Source organism: Helicoverpa armigera, chromosome 25 (assembly GCF_030705265.1).
Source record: "Helicoverpa armigera isolate CAAS_96S chromosome 25, ASM3070526v1, whole genome shotgun sequence".
Taxonomy (NCBI): domain Eukaryota; kingdom Metazoa; phylum Arthropoda; class Insecta; order Lepidoptera; family Noctuidae; genus Helicoverpa; species Helicoverpa armigera.
The window spans coordinates 4446869-4466547 of NC_087144.1; the positions used below are offsets into that span (position 1 = coordinate 4446869).

At 36.2% G+C, this 19679-nt stretch overlaps 1 protein-coding gene across 1 annotated transcript in view; it reads right to left on the reverse strand.

Annotated features, from left to right (window-relative positions):
• The window catches only part of LOC110379441 (sodium-dependent noradrenaline transporter), a 47432-nt gene that overhangs the window by 11052 nt on the left and 16701 nt on the right, over nucleotides 1-19679 (reverse strand). The window contains exons 2-10 of the mRNA XM_064041632.1: nucleotides 16521-16618; nucleotides 11777-11838; nucleotides 10376-10474; nucleotides 7543-7705; nucleotides 4363-4410; nucleotides 4215-4295; nucleotides 3552-3674; nucleotides 1887-2018; nucleotides 840-902 (exon numbers count right to left, since the gene is read on the reverse strand). Coding sequence (XP_063897702.1) covers nucleotides 840-902; nucleotides 1887-2018; nucleotides 3552-3674; nucleotides 4215-4295; nucleotides 4363-4410; nucleotides 7543-7705; nucleotides 10376-10474; nucleotides 11777-11838; nucleotides 16521-16584 — 835 coding nt within the window. The 5' untranslated portion in view covers nucleotides 16585-16618. The remainder of the gene's footprint in view (nucleotides 1-839; nucleotides 903-1886; nucleotides 2019-3551; nucleotides 3675-4214; nucleotides 4296-4362; nucleotides 4411-7542; nucleotides 7706-10375; nucleotides 10475-11776; nucleotides 11839-16520; nucleotides 16619-19679) is intronic.

Here is a 19679-nt window from a genome sequence, read left to right on the forward strand (position 1 = left end):
GGATGCTGTAAAGGATCCGAAACGTCGGGATTAAATAATATTAATACAACCGCGATAAAATCCGTAAAAGTAGTTTTATTTGAAGGTTTGGTTCGCGCCAAACTTTATGTCGTCACGGAAAATTGAGTGAGTCGCTGTGTGGGAATATTTTTTAGGTATGTTTAGAGTGGTGAAGGTTACATTTAAGAGAACTATCAATCTCTATTTTGTAAATAGGTAAGCTATTAGGCGCTCTACCCACTGCACCGCACCCCGTCGCGAAGCGCGGGATGACAGAGTTACCATTATTGTGTGCAAGTGTCTCAAATTATAAAGAAATCACGCGCGGAATGCAATGGTAAAAATCTGCTACAGTGGGTGAAGAACCTTAAACGTGCATACTAAAATTAGTTCAAACACATTCAAAATTAAGCAGCTCATTACCTTATTAGCTTTTACCTAGATAGTCTTGCCAACAATTTGTAGCAGGTTATACGTAGAACATAACCTCATAGTACCTCTAAATTGATAGACATGAGGTCACTAATTTTAACGCGCTGTTTTGCATGTGTCTAGAATTGGATGGGTTCCAAATATACATATGTTCGTTAGCCCCTAACACATTATATTGATGATAGGATGATGCAATATAGGCAGTAGCAGAGGAGGCTTCTAACCTGATGGCATACGACCATAAAGATTCATATTTAATATCGTTTAAGCCTATCAGGGTAACGCAGTTTTCACGACTTCGTTAAATGGATTTAAAATTAAGATAAGAATACTGTAACAAGTTTTACCGGCAAAAAAATATTGAACAGAACGTGCATGACAAACCAGGAACAACTGGACATAATTACCAATAATGACGTTGTAGTAAAACGACACGTAGAAAGCCACCATGACCGCACAAAAGCCGACACCTGTAACACAAACTTCACTGCAAAAAGGTCGTAAGTAGACATAATTCACTTTACGCATACGCCCTTTTTAATTTACAAAACAGCGATACCATGGAGAAGAAAATAACTGGCAGAGATGTCCTAACGCAAATCTCCTAAGTACTTTCTTTAAAAAACGCGCCAAAATGCAGGTGATCGGGGGACAAGGAACGTTACTAACAAAAAAAAATGGCGGCGCCATTTTTTCCAAAATAGAGTTACCTATCAATCTTTCAAAGATCGGTCTTGATTTGACGAACTCAAACGCCTCGTTAGTTCTACTAATTGATCGCGCCTTCTATACGTTACTTGACCTACAAGAATGCGTATGACCTACCATCCTTATGGTATCTCCGCTCATCTTTCTTCCGTGGGCGATATATACGACTATTTAAAAGTTAAAAAGGTGTAAGCGCCATACAATAAAGATGACGATATGACATTTTACGTGGGATATAAAACGTGTAAAATTCGTGTATGAATGAATGTGTCAATTCACCTTGATATCAACTCGCCATATTTGTTTTATTCAATAAACATTTGGCCAATAATACTCGGGTTTCGATGAAATGAAATATGTTTGTAAATGTGTGTTTTTTGTTTGTATTTTGAACGTGGCTTTTAAATGTTAAAAATCGGTTTATGTGTAAGTTTGTTTGGGATATGGAATTGGTTTAATGTTTATTTAAGTTTTGCAAAGTACATTTCCGTGTTCATACTACGCTATGACCTTTTATTTTACTATAAAATACGTCGTCATCAAAGTCGTCAAAACATCCGAAAAAGTCCACTAGTGGACTGCTTTCCCAAGCTGGGGATTTCCATTTTACAAGCTTTTATTTCCTAATAAATTGATGTGCGTAAAATACGCGTATTTTTTATTCAAAGAAACAAAGAAGGTTTATTAAATATTATATTAAAGGTTTATTAAATAAACAAAAAATAAATCACTATTTTGGTGTATACCTTTAAACAACGGGCATATCTTCCACAGTGTGATGGGTCCCTGTCGGTTGTACTGTCCGAGGATGAGCTCCATGTAGAACAGCGGCACCGCTCCGAAGACCAGCATCAGCGTGTACGGGATCAGGAATGCACCTAAATGTAGCAGTTTTCGTTACATAAGATTTGTAAAAGATTAGCCATTCCATGCAGTTCCACCCACATGCTAAAAGGCTAAAAGTTGCCTACGTCCTTTCTCGTCTCAGCAGGTGTACTACATTTTATTCAAATCGGTTTGTTAGTTTTGGCGTGAAAGCGCTACAGACAGAGTTACTTTCACATATGAATATTAGTATGGATTGAAACTTTTTATATTTTATAATGACGCATTTTTCCTTAATTTAAGGGATTTAATATTAAATTAATCAGAAATACATAGTTAAAATAAAAAAAAAGTATGCTGAAAAATGTTACTACGAGATTACATACTGCTACGCCGTAGTTCGAACGCGCGCCGTTTTAAAATAACATACAGATAATAATATTAAGCAACTCCAAGTACCTATTCAAAAATCTCAATTTCTTAGTATTTGAATAAACTTATCATCATACAAATACATTGAGAAGTTCCACGTACACGAGTCAACATATCCTATCCATACAAATTGAACAGTCACATACAATCCACGCTTATCCAGGAAGCAGGCATTGGAAGTCATAAACTCACTGACATGGAAACTAGTATAGAGCCTTACATAAATGAAAAGTAAACGAAAAACGCTAAGAAATGAAAATCCCTTCCATGAGAAAAATCTTATTGAAACTGAAATATTGCAGAGTAAAAGTTTTATAATAAGTAATCATAACTGACGTTGCGGATGATTCCTATAATCCTATAATCCTGGGCAACTAATATTATATATTATTATGTGGAAGTAATTCTGTCAGTCTGTTGCACTTTAAAGACAAAAATATTTAACCAAATTGAACGCAGTATGGTAAACTAACAGTCGAAATCCTGAGAAAAGACATTAGCTACTTTTTATCCAGGATGCAGGCGAAACTACGTGAAACAGTAACTCCGTAAACGGTAAAGCTTTACCAACTATAATCGGCCATGAAACTGCCCTCCATTGGTCAAATCGACGATTTAATAACTAAAAATTGATCGGTTATCGTTATAGTTAAACAGTGCAGCTTACCGAAGTATTAAATAATTTTGCTCGTGTCCTTCATTAAAACCCGGAAAATTGTTTTATAGCGCCACGTGTCAAACTAATGATATGAGGAAATAATAAATAAGGTAAAGTTCGCACCTTTATGCAATTATCTATATGAACTCTTGGATACAGAAACTTGTGTATACTGATTATAATAGAATAATCCTAGCTAAAGAGTTTTTTGAATTCTTGAAGTATGTATTAATGATCATCATTAATTAAATGAGTTAAACGTATCTACTTCTGCATAAGGGGATCCAAAGTATAAAAGAAAAAGGTATGCTTAATGTGGGTTTTATATTTAAAGTACCTAAACTAAATCTTCAACCATATTAAACTCGTCCACCTGTTCGTCTGTTTCAAACTTAATAACCACTGGACGGATTTTTATGTAATTTGTGAGGGACATAGGTCACTCTTTTTTCCATGTACGCAACGTGATTCCTAAACATGAAAATTGTTGACTCACCTCCTCCATTCCTGTAGCACAGATAAGGGAACCGCCAGACATTCGCCAAGTCCACTGCAAAACCGATGATGGACAGCAGAAAGTCTGCCCCCGTGCCCCACGTCTCACGCCCATCACCCTCTTCTGTGGAAAGTGTAGTTATTATCTAGATTTAGGTATATAGTAAATATTCAAGAGTCCACGCACACACACTGTAGACTAAACTGTCGGTCGATAGTTAGCCCGATGGTTGGCTGAAAGCTAATTTGGAAGGTAATCGGGAATCATATTAGATCTCTTAGTTGATCTGATACCTGATCGCTGCTAATATACGCAATACTGATTACCCCTTAATGATTTATAAGCCTGAGCAAACTATCGGCGGACTAACAGTTTGACACAGTACCATTTTTGAATAGTTATTAAGATAATGCACAGAAACATGTCATACTCATAAATATAAACTCAAATAAAATATTTAAAAACTCATTTATCGCGGAAAAGGATTATCTCTCAGCCTCAATCGAAATACATCTGTATATCTTTCATTTAAATTCAATATGGAATATTTATTTTTGTCATTATAGAATGGTACATAATCCGCAACTATTGGTTTCCGGAAATATCGAGTTACATTAAAGTTTTCCAATTTTACCGTATAATTTAAGCTGTAGTTATAAATACCTGGTTTAATACTATTTGTTCTTAGCTTTTTCGATGTTTCACTGTAAAAGCATTCTTCCTCTATTTGTATTTTCGGCTCCTCTGAAAAATAACAATATATTAAAATCTGAAAAACACTAAAGTTCAGTTTAAACGACCAATAACTTACTTTTATAACATGACAGAGTTACAACTGAGCCTTTCGTTGATTTGTTATCTGAAAAAATAAATAAATAGTATATAACAATGACATGATATATTTCTATGTTAACTTTAAACTTAATAACTAAATAACTTTGCGGAGAGCTTTTTTGATGCACGTTGCTCCCAATTACACATTGACTCTGATAATTTTTACTCAATTTCTATTCTCGTCCAAAAACATCAGGTTCAGTATCTGAAAGACATAATAAGAAAACTGTCGCCTATGTATTGACGGTAAGGTTTAAATAAATAAGTTTCAACCATGCAAAAAGTTTACTGAATCGATTTATCTTTATAGCTCTTTGCTAAAGATTTTGATCATTTAAAGAACACTGTTCATAAATTTTCGATGCATAGGTACATTGCTAAATTACCATACAATTGTCATTTCACACCAAAAATGCATCATCATGATCGATTATGTGCCACATCACAGTTCAAACATGGACCCAAAGCTCTCACATTAATCTCTCATCAATATGCGGACAGTTCCCTACATCTAGATGAGTCCTAACTGTCCCAATACCGATCATTCTTACACCTACCGCGGGATCTTAATAACGTCAAAAGCATCCGTCCGGGAACGCCATAATAGGATGCCAATGCGGAAAAATTCCGCAATAATCGTGAGGTGCGATTCTATTGGAATTCAAAAACGGAACCTTAATGTCGGATCGGTTTCGCGCGGTATTCAGATGATTAAAGTATGTTCGAGTAAGTATATGCATCGGTATTTAACGCTCTGTTATTGAATTTATTGATTATCTGTGCTGTGTGTGATGGGAACGAAAATTTTAATTAATTCGCTTGAGCGCGGATTGTTTGTTGTTTGTTTAAAGGTCAATAATGTGTGTTTTGTAGTTAATAGTCTATACGGAAGCCTAAGATTAAGCATACAAGGTTTTAGGTAAGTATTAGGTTCGACTCTCATATAACGTGTTAGGCAGTTATGATGTATTTTAATCTTTTTATAATATGTACCTAGAGATACCTTGCAGAAGAGTATAGAAAACTAATCCACATAGTACATACATACTTTATAAGTATAAGTAAAAGCAAAGTTTGAAGACCCCAACCAGTGAAGCAAGCAAATAACATGCATAGGGTGTAATCAAGTGAAACCTTCTTGTAAAACTTGTGCTTTGATTAAAATCTAGATGTTTTCATGTCTCCCCAGCTTTTCATTAAAAACTTTAAGTGAATAAGATGGTCTAGTATCTGCTGGATTAGTTTGTGTTTTTTTTTTACTGAGATGTTGAGGAAACCTGGACTTTAAAGTCTCAAATCGCCAATACGCCTTGCGAGCGTGGTGATTAACGCTCATTTCTTCTCAGCATAAGAAGAGGCCTGTCCTCTGCAGTAGAACTATAAAAGGATGTTCAGAAATCAAAATAATATAGCGTAATTTTATGAAAACCAAAAGTCAACCAACCAACTTCAGTGGTTGAATGTCAAATTGTTTCTTTCCATGAATTTATTTTAAAAACCTTGATATTTTTGAAATAGGTATCGAAATAATGTAAAGATGGATGTTGCTCTCAGGAGACGTTTTCCATTTGACTGCATACAGATTAGAAAACCCACGGTTTTATTTGACCTTTGATGAGCAAAATTCTATTTTTCTTTTATTAAAATATCTCGTTTCTTTCGTGAAACGGTGAGAAAATAGCTTACTATTTTTGTCTGGTTTTATTTATAACTACAGGGACTTTTATTAAAAATATTCGCATCCCGTGGGAACTACTTTACGCATCGATAAATAGGCTCCGTCCAGTAAATAGTTCCTCAGATTAATGCATTCAAGCAAACAAACAAACTCTTCAACTTTATGATATTAGAACATACCTACACATTAGTAGGTACATACATATTAGTACATTGATACGTAGGTACTGAAATATAATCGGTATCAAACCACAATATATACCAAGATCTGGTCATAAAAAACGTGTTCCAAACTCCAATCAAAAGTCTTACAAAAATACCAATTTCTCAATAAAATTAATTCAATATTTAAGAAAACAAGATGGCCGCCAAAGTTTCCCGCCAACTCAAACAAGGGTTGTGAAATAAATAGTGAAGTGGCAATAAGTTTCCCTTGAGTGGCACAACGCCTACCGGACTTACAGTTTTTAATATATTTCCCCTCACTACTTGAGCCAGATACTGTATTTATTGCAATTGTAGGAAATTAGTTTTGATGGGGATATAGCTACTGATGTGCTATTCAATTAAATAAAAATATTAAGTTCCTAATTTAAATAGCGCTTTCAATAAATGACAATCGGCAAATAATGTCCCGTTTTGTGTTGGATAGTTAATTTTTAAAGGAACGAAATATAATACTAGGAAGTAAAGAATTACGAAGGTATTCCCTTGGGATGGGATTGAAATCGCGGGAAAAAAGTACTAACATCCATATTTTTACGAAGTTTATTAGGATTGAAAATTTGAAATGAATCAATTGATATATAAGCTACATTAGGTTGCACTGACACTAGTTTAGTTTGTAGAAAGGTTCTACCGTTTTCTCAAGACCACCTTTGTGCTTCAAAGAACATAAAAGCAGGCAGTATAATATCTCTGTGTTCAAATCAGATTTCCGTTCGGCTGGACTATCAGAATGACCGAATATAAGGTGCTACTGTGTCGGCTCGATGTCGTGGCAATATCTATCGTGCAGATGGCTACACTCCATAAAGATTGGCCAACCTGATATGGCTGAAGAATTTTAAGGCTACATCATCAGCATTAGGAAATTACTATAATAACTATGTTATACTAAGTTATTCTTACTTATGTTATATTCAAGCGGATGCGAATTTGTACAGGATAATCAATCAAAGGGTGATCAATCAGACCGTGGATGGGTGGCCGTCTATGCCTAAACAAGTTCCTCTGAGGTACCGAAGGCACATCACAGGTTGCAGATCGAGGGTTTCAATGGTTAGAGGTCAGATACGAAGTCACTTCATATAAAGCTGCGGAACCCGCTTAAGCTGCTTACACACTAAAAGCCGACCCCAACATGGTTGGTAGAAGGATGTGCTAACGCCGCGGCTCAGTAGTGCGGATTTGGCGTGCTGTACGTTACCCATTCCCAGATAGAACGAAGAGTAACATGATATGAGTATGGGGATTATACCAAAAGCCCGTGGCGTGCTGCTAGCTGAGCAGTAGCCATCATCCCTGACGCTGCGGCCGCCTGGAGTGCCGCTGGCTCCGCGGCTCAGCAGTGCAGGGTTCGCGCGCTGTTCTTCATATGACGGAGCCGTGTGCGTCACCACGCCGCCGCCGCTGAGAGTTGCCTGGTAGATAAAACAGGGAAATTATAGTTGCATTCTGATGGGTATACATATATATCACCAAAATAATGTTATACAATGTGTATTTACTACGTAATGTATACTATGTAATAGGTATATACCTATCCAAACTAATATTATAAATGCGAAAGTAACTCTGTCTGTCTGTCTGTCTGTCTGTCTGTCTTTCTGTCTGTCTGTCTGTCTTTTCTTCACGCCTAAACTACTGAACCGATTTGTGTGAAATTTGGTACAGACATAGTTTGAAACTTGAGAAAGGACATAGGATAGTTTTTATTACAAAAAAAATAAAATTATTCCGGACATATAGCGCCATCTATTGGTCAAATCAAAAATCTGTTGGTAGTCACTATTCCACGCGAACGAAGTTGCGGGCAAAAGCTAGTGTAACTATATAATACTTAGCTACTCTAAATTTAAGAATTTAACTCAGTAGTTGCCAGAAAAGGATATAATGGTGGTGCAATTAACTTGTTATTGCAGAATCGTCGTTGTTTGCCATAAGTAAATAAAAATGGAATGCAATAAAAATATACTGACGGTGTTTTCATCCGGAAATTCGATTCCCCATTTGGAATGAAAGCGAAATAAATATCATGGACATACTAAAGTCTGCATATACACGAGTATATAAAGTTAAAAAAGTATTTATGTAGTTGCGTAACTGATAAGCAATAAGCAAGCTTACAAGTATTGAACCAAAAAAAAAACGCTAGAATCTAGAATATCATTTTATAAAGACATCATCATCCTCCGAGCCTTTTCCCAATCATGTTGGGGTCGGCTTCCAGTCTAACCGGATTCAGCTGAGTACCAGTGCTTTACAAGAAGCGACTGCCTATCTGACCTCCATTTTATAAAGACAATTATTAAAAAACAAAAATAAACCAAGTTTCAATGAAGTACTAGAAACCTAATATTATTCTAGAACGTTCACGTGTACAAACAGTGATTAGCCAACCAATTACGTAGGCACACCGCCCCCGTTAAGTTGAGTAACACTCTGATTATCAAACTTAAGCTGCTATTAAGTTATTGCGGCTTACTTAGTTCTAACTTGACAGCTTTTGGTTACAGTTAATATAATAAACTTAGTGGGATGTTTAATTTAGATTATTGGCACTATATTAGTATGTGCATATTTTAGTTGAAATCAATTTTGAAAAGGGATACACAAATACATTTACCTATGTATGTATGCGATGTATAGTGATAGTGAGCGAGTGAGCGAGTGTTTAGTAACCTCTACAACTGCTCACAAATTATTTGTCTTAGATCCCATCTCGGAAAAAAGTTGTGTTAATGAAATAAATAACGTAAATAATAGGTAACGGGCCTGCGGTGAGAAATTTCTCATGAAATAACCTGTGCCTATGTACTATGTATTCTGTTTTTTGTCTGTATTCTGTGTGTGTATCTGTGTACATGAACTATAAATAAATAAATAAATACTAATAGTGTCAATGCAAAACATCATAAGTATTATAGAAACACTATGATTTCAATTATAATACTCATCCAACGTACCCTTAAAACACCTGAAATACAATAACATTGTTCTTTGAATTTCGAAAATCCACTACAAGTGCTGTAAATTTTGGGTGGGCTCCCCACTGCTCAGTGGGGAGATGATCTCTCCGAGACCGATTGGTCTCATACGGAAATCAATTCACATATAGCTGTTATGGACCAAGTGATAAATTGGGCAGTATACATAATGCCCGGTCATTATGAAAAATGCCCAATATGAGAGTGCAATTTGATAATAATTATTCAAATAATCAAATTGACCGAGCACTATACATATTGCCCGTGACCTTTTGGGCAAAGTAATACAAACATATTTAATTTCATTTTTTTAACATAACACATCCCATATTAATTGACCCAGCATGGAAGTAAGCATGCAACATGCAGCAAGCATCGCTTCTGTCACGGCTCCGGCGCTGCGGGGCTCCGGCGGTCCCATGCGAGCTTATCGTCGCAGATGGTTTTCACGCTCACCACCGCAGCTTCGGCTTGCTGGCCGGCTCAGCCGGCCAGCCTCAGCCGCGGCGGCGAGCGTTTCAACTACCTGCGCCTCAGCTCGCAGGCCGCCTCGTCCCTCCGGGCCTACGCGGTTTTGAATTGCGCTCTAGGGGTAGGGCAGACAAGACTGCGTGGAGTGGAGTTTTGCAGCGATTCGTTTTCGTCACTAAGTTAAATTTTTTATACAATGTTTTGAATCCAAATTAAATTCTACCATTAAAAAAACGAGCCAAGAAAAATGAGATCAAGAAAAACGAGGCCGTGTTAGTAAATCAGATGACAATTGTCCAATTAATAATTTTGTGGCTAGACTTGTAATTTTCCATTAAAATAGAACATATAATTTAAAACAATAATCATAAAATATGTAGCAATTAACAGGATTTATTTATTAGAACAACTGCCACCCTCGCACCGCATAAAATATAGCTTTATTATCAAATTGCCCAACTATCATGTAGCAATATAATAATGCCCGTACAATGTGATAAATAATGAAGTTAAGATAGTTATTAATCACATGGCCCGATAAAGCTAGACATTATTCATAATGCTCGGGAATTATAAATAATGCCCGAATTAATCACATGGTCCATAACATAGCGATTACAATAAAATACATACCATAGTAGGCACCTTATCGTGGTACTCTCTCTCATAGCTGGTGGGTCTTGTTCGCGTCACGTCCGACTTGTGAACCGTCGCATCGCATGTTTCATGCTCCTGTTAAAATAACAATCGAAAATCAGAAATGTTACATTAATTACTTATTTAAAAATTGCAGTTCACTTAAATGAAAACCTTACAAAACGTGGAGTGCCAGGAAAAAGAACCTTCGAACCTTTTTCGTTATGTCCTATTTGCTTTAATAAGTTTGATTTTCAAAAATTGATATTTTTGGTTCAAACCTCTGTCCTTTTTTATGTATTTTGGTAATCAGAAAGCATGTTTATAATATGTAATTGCAAAGTGAGTGTTGAGGTTATGCTACTTTGTCTTTTGGTTTACTTTTTCAAAAATATACCATTTATTTACTTATTGTATTTAACTTTATTAACTCTAAACAAAACCTTGTTAATAAACTGACAAAATGGCCATCTAGGTCCGTGTCGCCAACACGAACTTTTCAAACAATTGAAATAATGGAATGTCGAAATGAAAGCCATTGACGTAAAAGGGTATTTTACGCAACTAGCCAACTGAGTTTCAGTGGAAAATAATTAGAATTTATGGCAGAGAAAAATAAATAGGAGGTAAATATTTCCGTACAAATAAATGGAGAGCAACCAAATATGTAGCAATATTTTTTTATTGCAGAACTATTTTAAACAGTCAGGCTACTGCCATAGCCTGATATTATATGCTGCACTGTAAAAAATATGTTTCAGGAACAGCCTTTTTTTAAAACGTGCTCAATCTCTACCACAGTGTGTGAGAGTTTCACTTGCATCCTAATTGACATTGATATTTCTGAAGATCTACACTCTCAAGTTTACCACATCTCTCGGGTCCCGCATTCGTTTGCAAGGTCGGGCCAAAATCGCTTTGTGGGTTTTAGAAACTTTCACAATGCAGCCCGGAGTCTAGAAGTTGGCGGTGTTTCACCCCCGTGCCTGGGAGGGCGTCGTCAAATGCAACTCAGTAGGGGTCATTTGTACAATTTTATAGGCGTATTTTAAAACACTCTAATAATAACAGGGCTTGAAAGGTGAAAACCACAACTGCTTTTGGCTATTAGCTGACATTCATTACCGCATCATTATCGAAACTACGTACAGTTTATTCCGATTCAATTTGATGGAGTTAGGGGGTATTAATATACCCCATCACAAACTGGCTGTAAGATAACTCCACATTGGATTAAGCTCGCCGTTTTACATAAACAGTCTTTATTCGGCGTGACAAAATGTACTTGTGTACGTAACAACGAAAAATAATTGATTATCCAAAGCTTCGTTTTGCTAAGTACTTAGTAGTTCCTCGAAGAGTGATAGAGTGACATGTTAGTAAACAAGGGGTGCGTACCTGAGCGTGGTGGGGGGAGGAACCGCGCCGAGAGCCGCTGCTTGACGACCTGTTGCTGGCTTCTGTGGGAAAACAAAACAACATAATACATGATTAGGTTGGTTGGTAGGAACTAGTGATGGTGTTGGTGGGTAAAATATTTTGGTAGGTAATTTAGAGGACATTCCATGGAGAGTTGATCAAAGTAGGTATTCATTTCCTCCAAGATTTTAATGTATGAAATAGAAGTCTATACTAATATAGTCAACGGCGGATCCAGGGGGTAGGTCACAAGGTCATGACCCCCCCCTGGGCCAGGTTCAGGACCTAGGAGGACCAATAATTGAAATGGTTAAACACGATGTTTTATGTTTTTATTATAAGTATAAGATAATTTGTATTCCGAATGAATAGGTAGATACCTACATAGTTACAGGTAGAGTAGTTTTGCTGAAGAATTCGTGCTCGCAACGCTCGCTCTCTATTCTTCATTTACTCTTTATCACCCAAAAGGAGGAAACGGGACCCTGTTACTAAGAATTCGCTGTCCGGGTTGTCTACATTACATGCTGTATCTCATGCAGGGCCGTCTTAACCTATGGTGCAGGGTGTGCGAATAAGCCGGGCGCCTCGATATCAGATTTCGATAAGGAAGTTCCACATTGTATCATGATACTGACAAAAAAGTCGCCTTCGCTTTGTTGGATTGATCATTTTGATTATTTTTAACTTTAAACATCCTCCAACTAAGTGAAAAAATTCTAGCTCGCTACTACTATTTCTGATTGTTTATTATTTTTATTGACGCACCGAATCAACGAACACAAATGGCACTCGCTCTTATCACGGTTCCTTTTTATTTGTACGTAATTCCCAGTCTGATTTCTGAGTCTTCAAACAAATAATTTAAAAAAGTTCGCGCTCGCTGCGCTCGCGGCTACTTGTTGCTTTACAATGTACCTAATCAGATCCTTTTTTGGCGCTAGGCTCAAAAAATTTCGCGCTCGCTTCGCTCGCGCAATATTTTATATACCTTGCCTTTAACTTCATAAGTCAAATATCGGGTGTGTCGTTCATAATCACATTAAATTAAATGCGTTAATATACTGGTTAATATTATGTCGATTAACACAAAGATAAAAGAAAAATACGTAAAAATAAAAAAATGATTTTTTCAAACAAATGAAATGGAATAAAAATGTAACACCATATAAAAGTCAGTCATTACAAACAACTGAAATTCTTCCTTGAAAACTGACAGCTGTCAACTGATCAAAACATACGATACTCCGAACTTTATCTCTGCTTTACACATGATGTTGTAAATTATAAAAACGAAAAATGACTCCTGTGGCTAAACCACTGAATAGATTAGGTTATTTTTTTTACAATTCGCCATAGAATATCATAAAGTGAATGTGATTGTGAACGACACACCCGATATATCATAAAAATATTATTAATAGAGTCCTCAAAAACAAAACAGTTTGCGCTACCGACAGCTTGTTACTTTAAAATACTTTTTAAAACTTATGAACTTTTTGTGTCCCAAAATTCAAAAATTTGCGCGCTCACTTCGCTCGCGCTAATTTTTACAGTTACGTTGTCCTGTTTCGACTTTCATAACTTAAATCTGGCCAACAGTTTGAGCCTACAATGATTTGGAAACATTATTTAAGTCGTCTACCAAAAAAGTGACTTTCGTTCGAACGTTCTTATTTATATTCCTTGTACTTCGATCAATATGTACTACTCAAAATCTTTCAATAGATACATAGGTGGCGCTTGGGTGATAATTGCACCCAGGCGCTACATGAGCTAGAGACGGCCCTGATCTCATGAACCCTTACCCTTACCTGAATAGTAAGACAATTGAAGTTTTCACAGAAAATGTTTTCCTGTTGCTGCAATAAAACACGTACGCGCCCTTTTCTGCGTACACAATACTTTTCAAACGTTTAGTCTTCAACCTGAAAAAATTCTCGCGCTCGCTTCGCTCGCGCTTATTCAATTTCGCGTCTGTGATTATGTCCAAGAAATCGCGTTCGCTCAGCTCGGACCATTTTCTACATAAAAACACTTTTTTAACCTTAGTCCTCGACCTGAATAAAAATTTTCGCGCTCGCTACGCTCGCGCTTTTTTGGTTAACACGTGTGTGTAGTATAAATACGAGAAATTGCGCTCACTCTGCTCGGGCCATTTTCTACATGAAAACACTTTTCTTAACATTCGTAAAAATTTCGAGCTTGCTACGTACGTATCTACTTATTGTATTTATACTACTACTTTTAATATTAAAAGAAGTATACGCTACAATATAATATTTTTTGTAACTTGACCACGACTGTGTGACCCCCCCCTGGCGCCGAAGCTGGATCCGCCCTTGAATATAGTAAACCTAGTTTATTTAAACGAATTAATTCGAAAAGTAATGTCTTCCAGGGGCAACTTGGAAATCAATCAACTGAACTGAAGAAGTTGCAGAAACTATACCTTAACGCAGGAAAAACTTTGAACATTTTAAATACTGAATGATGGATCGAAAAGTGTTTAAGATGTTTAGTCAAATCCTGCACATGTGTTGTATCGTGGTAGCTGCAAACCAAAAGCATTCGATGTTATATGTATACTGACCAAAACATCTTCCGCATATGTATATTTATTTACACTTTTCTAAGATTTTAGTTTCAGCAAACATTTCAGGCGTGGTCAGATACAGAAAGTTATACGTGGAAACTTCAGAATAACATGTTTGCTGACATTTAGATAACTTTACATACACGTTTCTACTTTTATGGAAACTAACAGAAAATGACTCAAAACTACGTAAAATTGTACTGGAACTCGGAATAATTCCCCTGTTTGCAGAGAGATCTCCAAATACTAGGTATTTGCTTTTTATGGAAACAAGTCACGCGTTCAAACTAATTACTAAAAGTAAAAACAATTAGTCTAGAGTTTAGGTATTGTCACATGAATAAATATCTAAGTATTATCAGTTTCGTCTTTACCATTGACTTGGCATCACAGGAAAACATCCCTAACAATTTTACAGAAGTGGTTATCTATAGGTAGTGGTTCTAATCTATAGGTACTTACTTCCAACTTAGCCAATAAAAAGTTTAGTTTTCGTTACTCTAAAAACTACGAATTTTAATACAAATAAAGATTTTAGGTTCTGAAAATAAATCCGTACGTAGTAAAATCACAAACTCCAGTAAATGTATACGTTTCATAAAATTTTAAATTTCCCAGTTATATTCAAAAACAGTCGGATATTGGACGTGAAATGTAGTATGAAAGTCAAACAAACGCGCTTGCCGGCGGCGTATCACTCGTAATTAATATCGCTGTGGAATAAACACGAAGGTAAATATTAAAACTATCGATTTTAATGCAGTTTTAACTGCACCTTATATTTTTTATGGATTTCTAGCTTCTGTCAAATGTTGTCACCCGCATTCCATGAGAACTTCTTCACGTACCTATAATAAAGTACCCTCTAGCCTTCATCGGTACATTCAGAAGTATTAATACTGAACTATTCTTTAAAATTGAACCCTTAGTTCTTAAGATTATCATATTTAGGCAAACAAGTTTTCGGCTTTGTAATATGAGTATAGATTCACGTTCATACTAGCTTATTCCGTTTTAAAATAAAGTCTCTGGATGACTGCTCCGTAAGGTCGACTGTTAAAAGAGTGCTGAGTTCGAATCTCAGGTGAAACACTTGTCTTGCAGGATTTGAGAATATTTATTGCACCAAGTGTGCTTACTATGGGGCTATTTAGCTATGACACAATTGACACAATGTAAGTATTTTATTTTGTATGGGCCTTAGATGCCTCACACAAATAAATAAATATGACCATACGGTAATTTATCTAAACTAATATCATTGTTATTGTTTGTTTGTACAGGTTTCAATACCGGTAGTATTATAACCGATTCATTCTTTTTAAAATCCTTCACAGTTGGAAAGTAACACCCTTCCCTATCATACTAATTCTAATGCCTATCTCCCGATACGGGCATTGGTTCCCACGGGATGTGGGTGAAACCGCGGTAAAGCAATTACTGTGTGTATAGATTTGTAAAGATCATAATTTACATATTATTATTTTAGCCAGATAGGAGCGGAGTAGTTTAAATGAGAATTACCACCTAGCTCTAGATATATGCTTGTAATCCTTCGTGGAAAACGGGTGTGATTTTATAATACTTATGTTTAAGTTAGCGATCGTCATGTGTTTAAAGGATTAGGCAGGAGACTGAGTTAAGCCGCGTTCGCTCCCAGAACTACGGAATAATTTAGTAACTACCATATAAAAAGTTTTTATATGTTTCCTTTAAAATTTGAAAGGCGTTTGCATCATATATTTGTTTGTGTTTCCTCAGGCTTTTTATTGTCAGGCTACTAGGTACAGGCCTAATCTCACACAGAGAAGGATTGAGCATTAATCCCCGCAATTACTCAATGCGGTTGGTGATTTGTTGTTAGTAAAACTATGGTCCTTTCCTCGAGATATTTATTTTTCTTCAAGTTTAATTAGTGACAAATGTGTATTTGTATCGGTGGGAAAATTGGAAAAGTCGCATTACTAAAGCCTGGCAATCTCGTTAAGGACACTCCAATAATCCACACGGGGGAAAGGGACATACCTAGGCAGCAGTAGTAGCAGTACTTACGGGAGCGCGCGGAAGAGTTTTTCTACCGAGCTTGCTAAACTGTACCCATGTAGAGTTACTCTATAATACACGTACCTCGGCTGTTGTCGCGCAGCTCGCCTGCGCCGACGCTGTTCCCCAGCACGGGCATGCCCGCCATGCCGGCCGCTACGCTACCCGCTCCTCCATGTCACCTGCACAACACATATATACAGGTATAGGTAAATAGTTAGCACATAATAACATAATGTACACTACTGACAACGGTAGCCAGTCTTAACAATTTCCTTTTCTTTGACTGCATACTATGACCCACTATCTTTTACGCATAAAAGTGACAGTACAAGCGAAGTACTTGTGCCAAATGACTGTCGTGATGATGATGATGATGTGCTCCTAGACGATTACCGGCTACGGCAGCTGTTCCCATGTAAGGAGATCAGCCCGCTGCGCAGGACATATTATAGTGCACGAGCATTTGCGCAGACACAGGTGCACTCACTATTCCTTCACTCTCATAGCCCGACGGCACGACCCAAGAGAGATCAGGCGCAGGACCAACATTTACGTGCTCAAACCCAACGTACACTGCTAACTGCACAATATATCTTTTAATAGTCGTCCATAGAATACCCTCCACTGTTCCTAAGATAGCCAACATAATTGAAATAATACAAGAAATAATTTATTTAACTTAATTGACTTTCCAAGCAAATACTTGCAGCAATAATTTGCATAAACTTCTAATACCTTCTTAATTGCGCCGTAGCGCCGTAGCACCGTAGCGTCGTAGCTATGCTACGCAGCTACGCGGCTTACTCGTAGAATGAGAATTCATTAGTACATTCTTCGAATTAAGCTGATTAAACATACCATTGGTCTTATAGGCTTAGGGCCTAAATTATAATATTAACATATTGTAACAACTTATTTGTACAAAACTGTGACCTATACTTGAAGAACAGAAAGTTTCTTTAAATCTACCACATATTACTTAATCGAACCTTATTTTGGATTCTTTTTTTAACTTAAAATAACAGCCTTCTTCCCACGATCAGACCTTAAAATCACGCTTACTCCTACGGACCGTACAAAAACAAAAAACGGTAGAAACGTACCTACAAAGGTATACATACAAGAATTTGAAGAGCCCCGTTAACTCAATAGAATATAAAGATATATAAGTGAAGGCCTGTCCGTACGTCCCGCGTGTGTGTGAGTCGTGACAACCCTTGCGTGCTATCACTTAGAGAGTAATGAATTATGTTCACACCCTGTCGATTTGTAGGGCTGTCGCGACACGCAGTTGTAAAAATAAGTCCTTTATTAAAGACCACATATTAATAATTGTACTAAAACTCAGTCTTGACTATCTGTTTGCAATAAAATCACAACTACTTGGCGGGTTTTTTTCTAACCTTCTGAAATAGACAACATCATTTGTGAGGTAAGTTTATGTTTCGGATTCGATTAAAAGTTGAAATATGACTTAGGCTGGTCCACCATTTAATACTAGAATAATTTAAATACAGTTAAATATACTAGTCATATACAACATTTCATTATTACGTATACATATAAAAATAACTTATATCAGTAAAAGTGACTTACATATTAAAATGTATAAGTCCATTATAAAATACCTTTTCTTCTGTAGTCAGGTAAAAATGACAACAATCTACGATCAATTTAAATTGTCTATAGATTGCACCTTAACTCGATTTCTATAAGAGTTCCCTAGTCCTTCAGTAAGAACATAGGTATAGATTCGAGTATCACTTTGTTATCTGTCTACATTTTATGTGCAACAGTCCTTAACTTAAGTACAATAAAATATGTCGTTGCAGTGCCTTTATAACTCTCTAGAATTCTACTGCTATAAGTATTTTTCGAATTTGGTTCAGGTGTTGTCAAGATCAACTGCTTTGAAAAATTGTGTACGACGTATTCGTATGTTGCTTAGATTAAACTTTTCTAAACAATTTTTAGATAAATCAATTTATACTTTACGATTTAATTGAACTCGTTAGTGTTATGGCTAAGAAAATCATACTTTTCGTTGATTTAAATAAATAATTTGCATTACCATGTGCATTTCGGTTCAAGAAACATTTCGACACTAGCATCTTAATTAATAATCTATTTTTAATTTGAAAAAAAATAGTTATGTTAAAATTAATAATAATTTGAACTCACAGGAAAATATATTTTGTTGAAATCAGCTAGACAACCCTGATTTACTTCGTATGACGCGCAAGCAGTCAATTAAATGAAATTAAAAAGTTACCTCACGGCGAGATGCGTGACACAACGATATTTGTTTTACACATTTAGTTTATTTGATTCACTACGAGCACTTTCATAGATTTCTGACCTTGGTACCTTTGTTTTGTGTAATAACTTTTATTTCATCAATTTTGTTTGAGTACCTTTAGTTTTGACAGTTTTAATTTGACATATGTACAAGGATTTTTCACTGTTTTATTTGCAAGGTTGTCCTGTATGTAATTGAGTAATGGAATTTAAGATAGCTAATTTAATCATTTTTATTTGCAAGGATTGCAGAGAATTGAAAATTGGCAGCTGTATGTAGTTATTCCAAAAGTGATGATCGGCAGATATGAACTATTTGGTTTATTATACGTGCATTTATAGAAGCTATTTCTCTAGTGCTTTTAAACTGCATTTTTTTAAACTGTGACTTTATGTTATCAAATAAAAAATATAGACATACTTAAAATAGTACCACACTAAAATCGTACCCTTACAGAAGTGTTACGAGTAGTGTAAAATCAATCGTGCATTGGATTGGGTTGGAGAGCTGTCCACTCCGCCCACATTTCATCCGTCAGTACAAGCCGGATATTTTACGAGATATCTGCCAGAACCTTCGCTTTATAACTGCAACAGATGTCATTTAATGGCGAATAAAAACTACATATTAAACATTAACGATTTTCTATATTAATGCCGACTCGTGGTGGCGTAGGGGGTAAAGAACCGAGCTGTAAAGTATGAGTGTGGGTTCTATTACAGGTCTGGCAAGTACCATTGCAACTTTTCTATGTTTGTATGTACTTTCTTAGACACCAATGACTGATGAATGGTTTCCTATTATCTTGGACACCAATGACCGTGTTTCGGAAGGTACGATAAACTGTAGGTCCCGACTGTCAATTAACATCTTTGCCAGTCGTTATGGATAGTCATAAGCCAATAAGACTTATCTAGGTGTATTGGGCTGCCCGGACAACT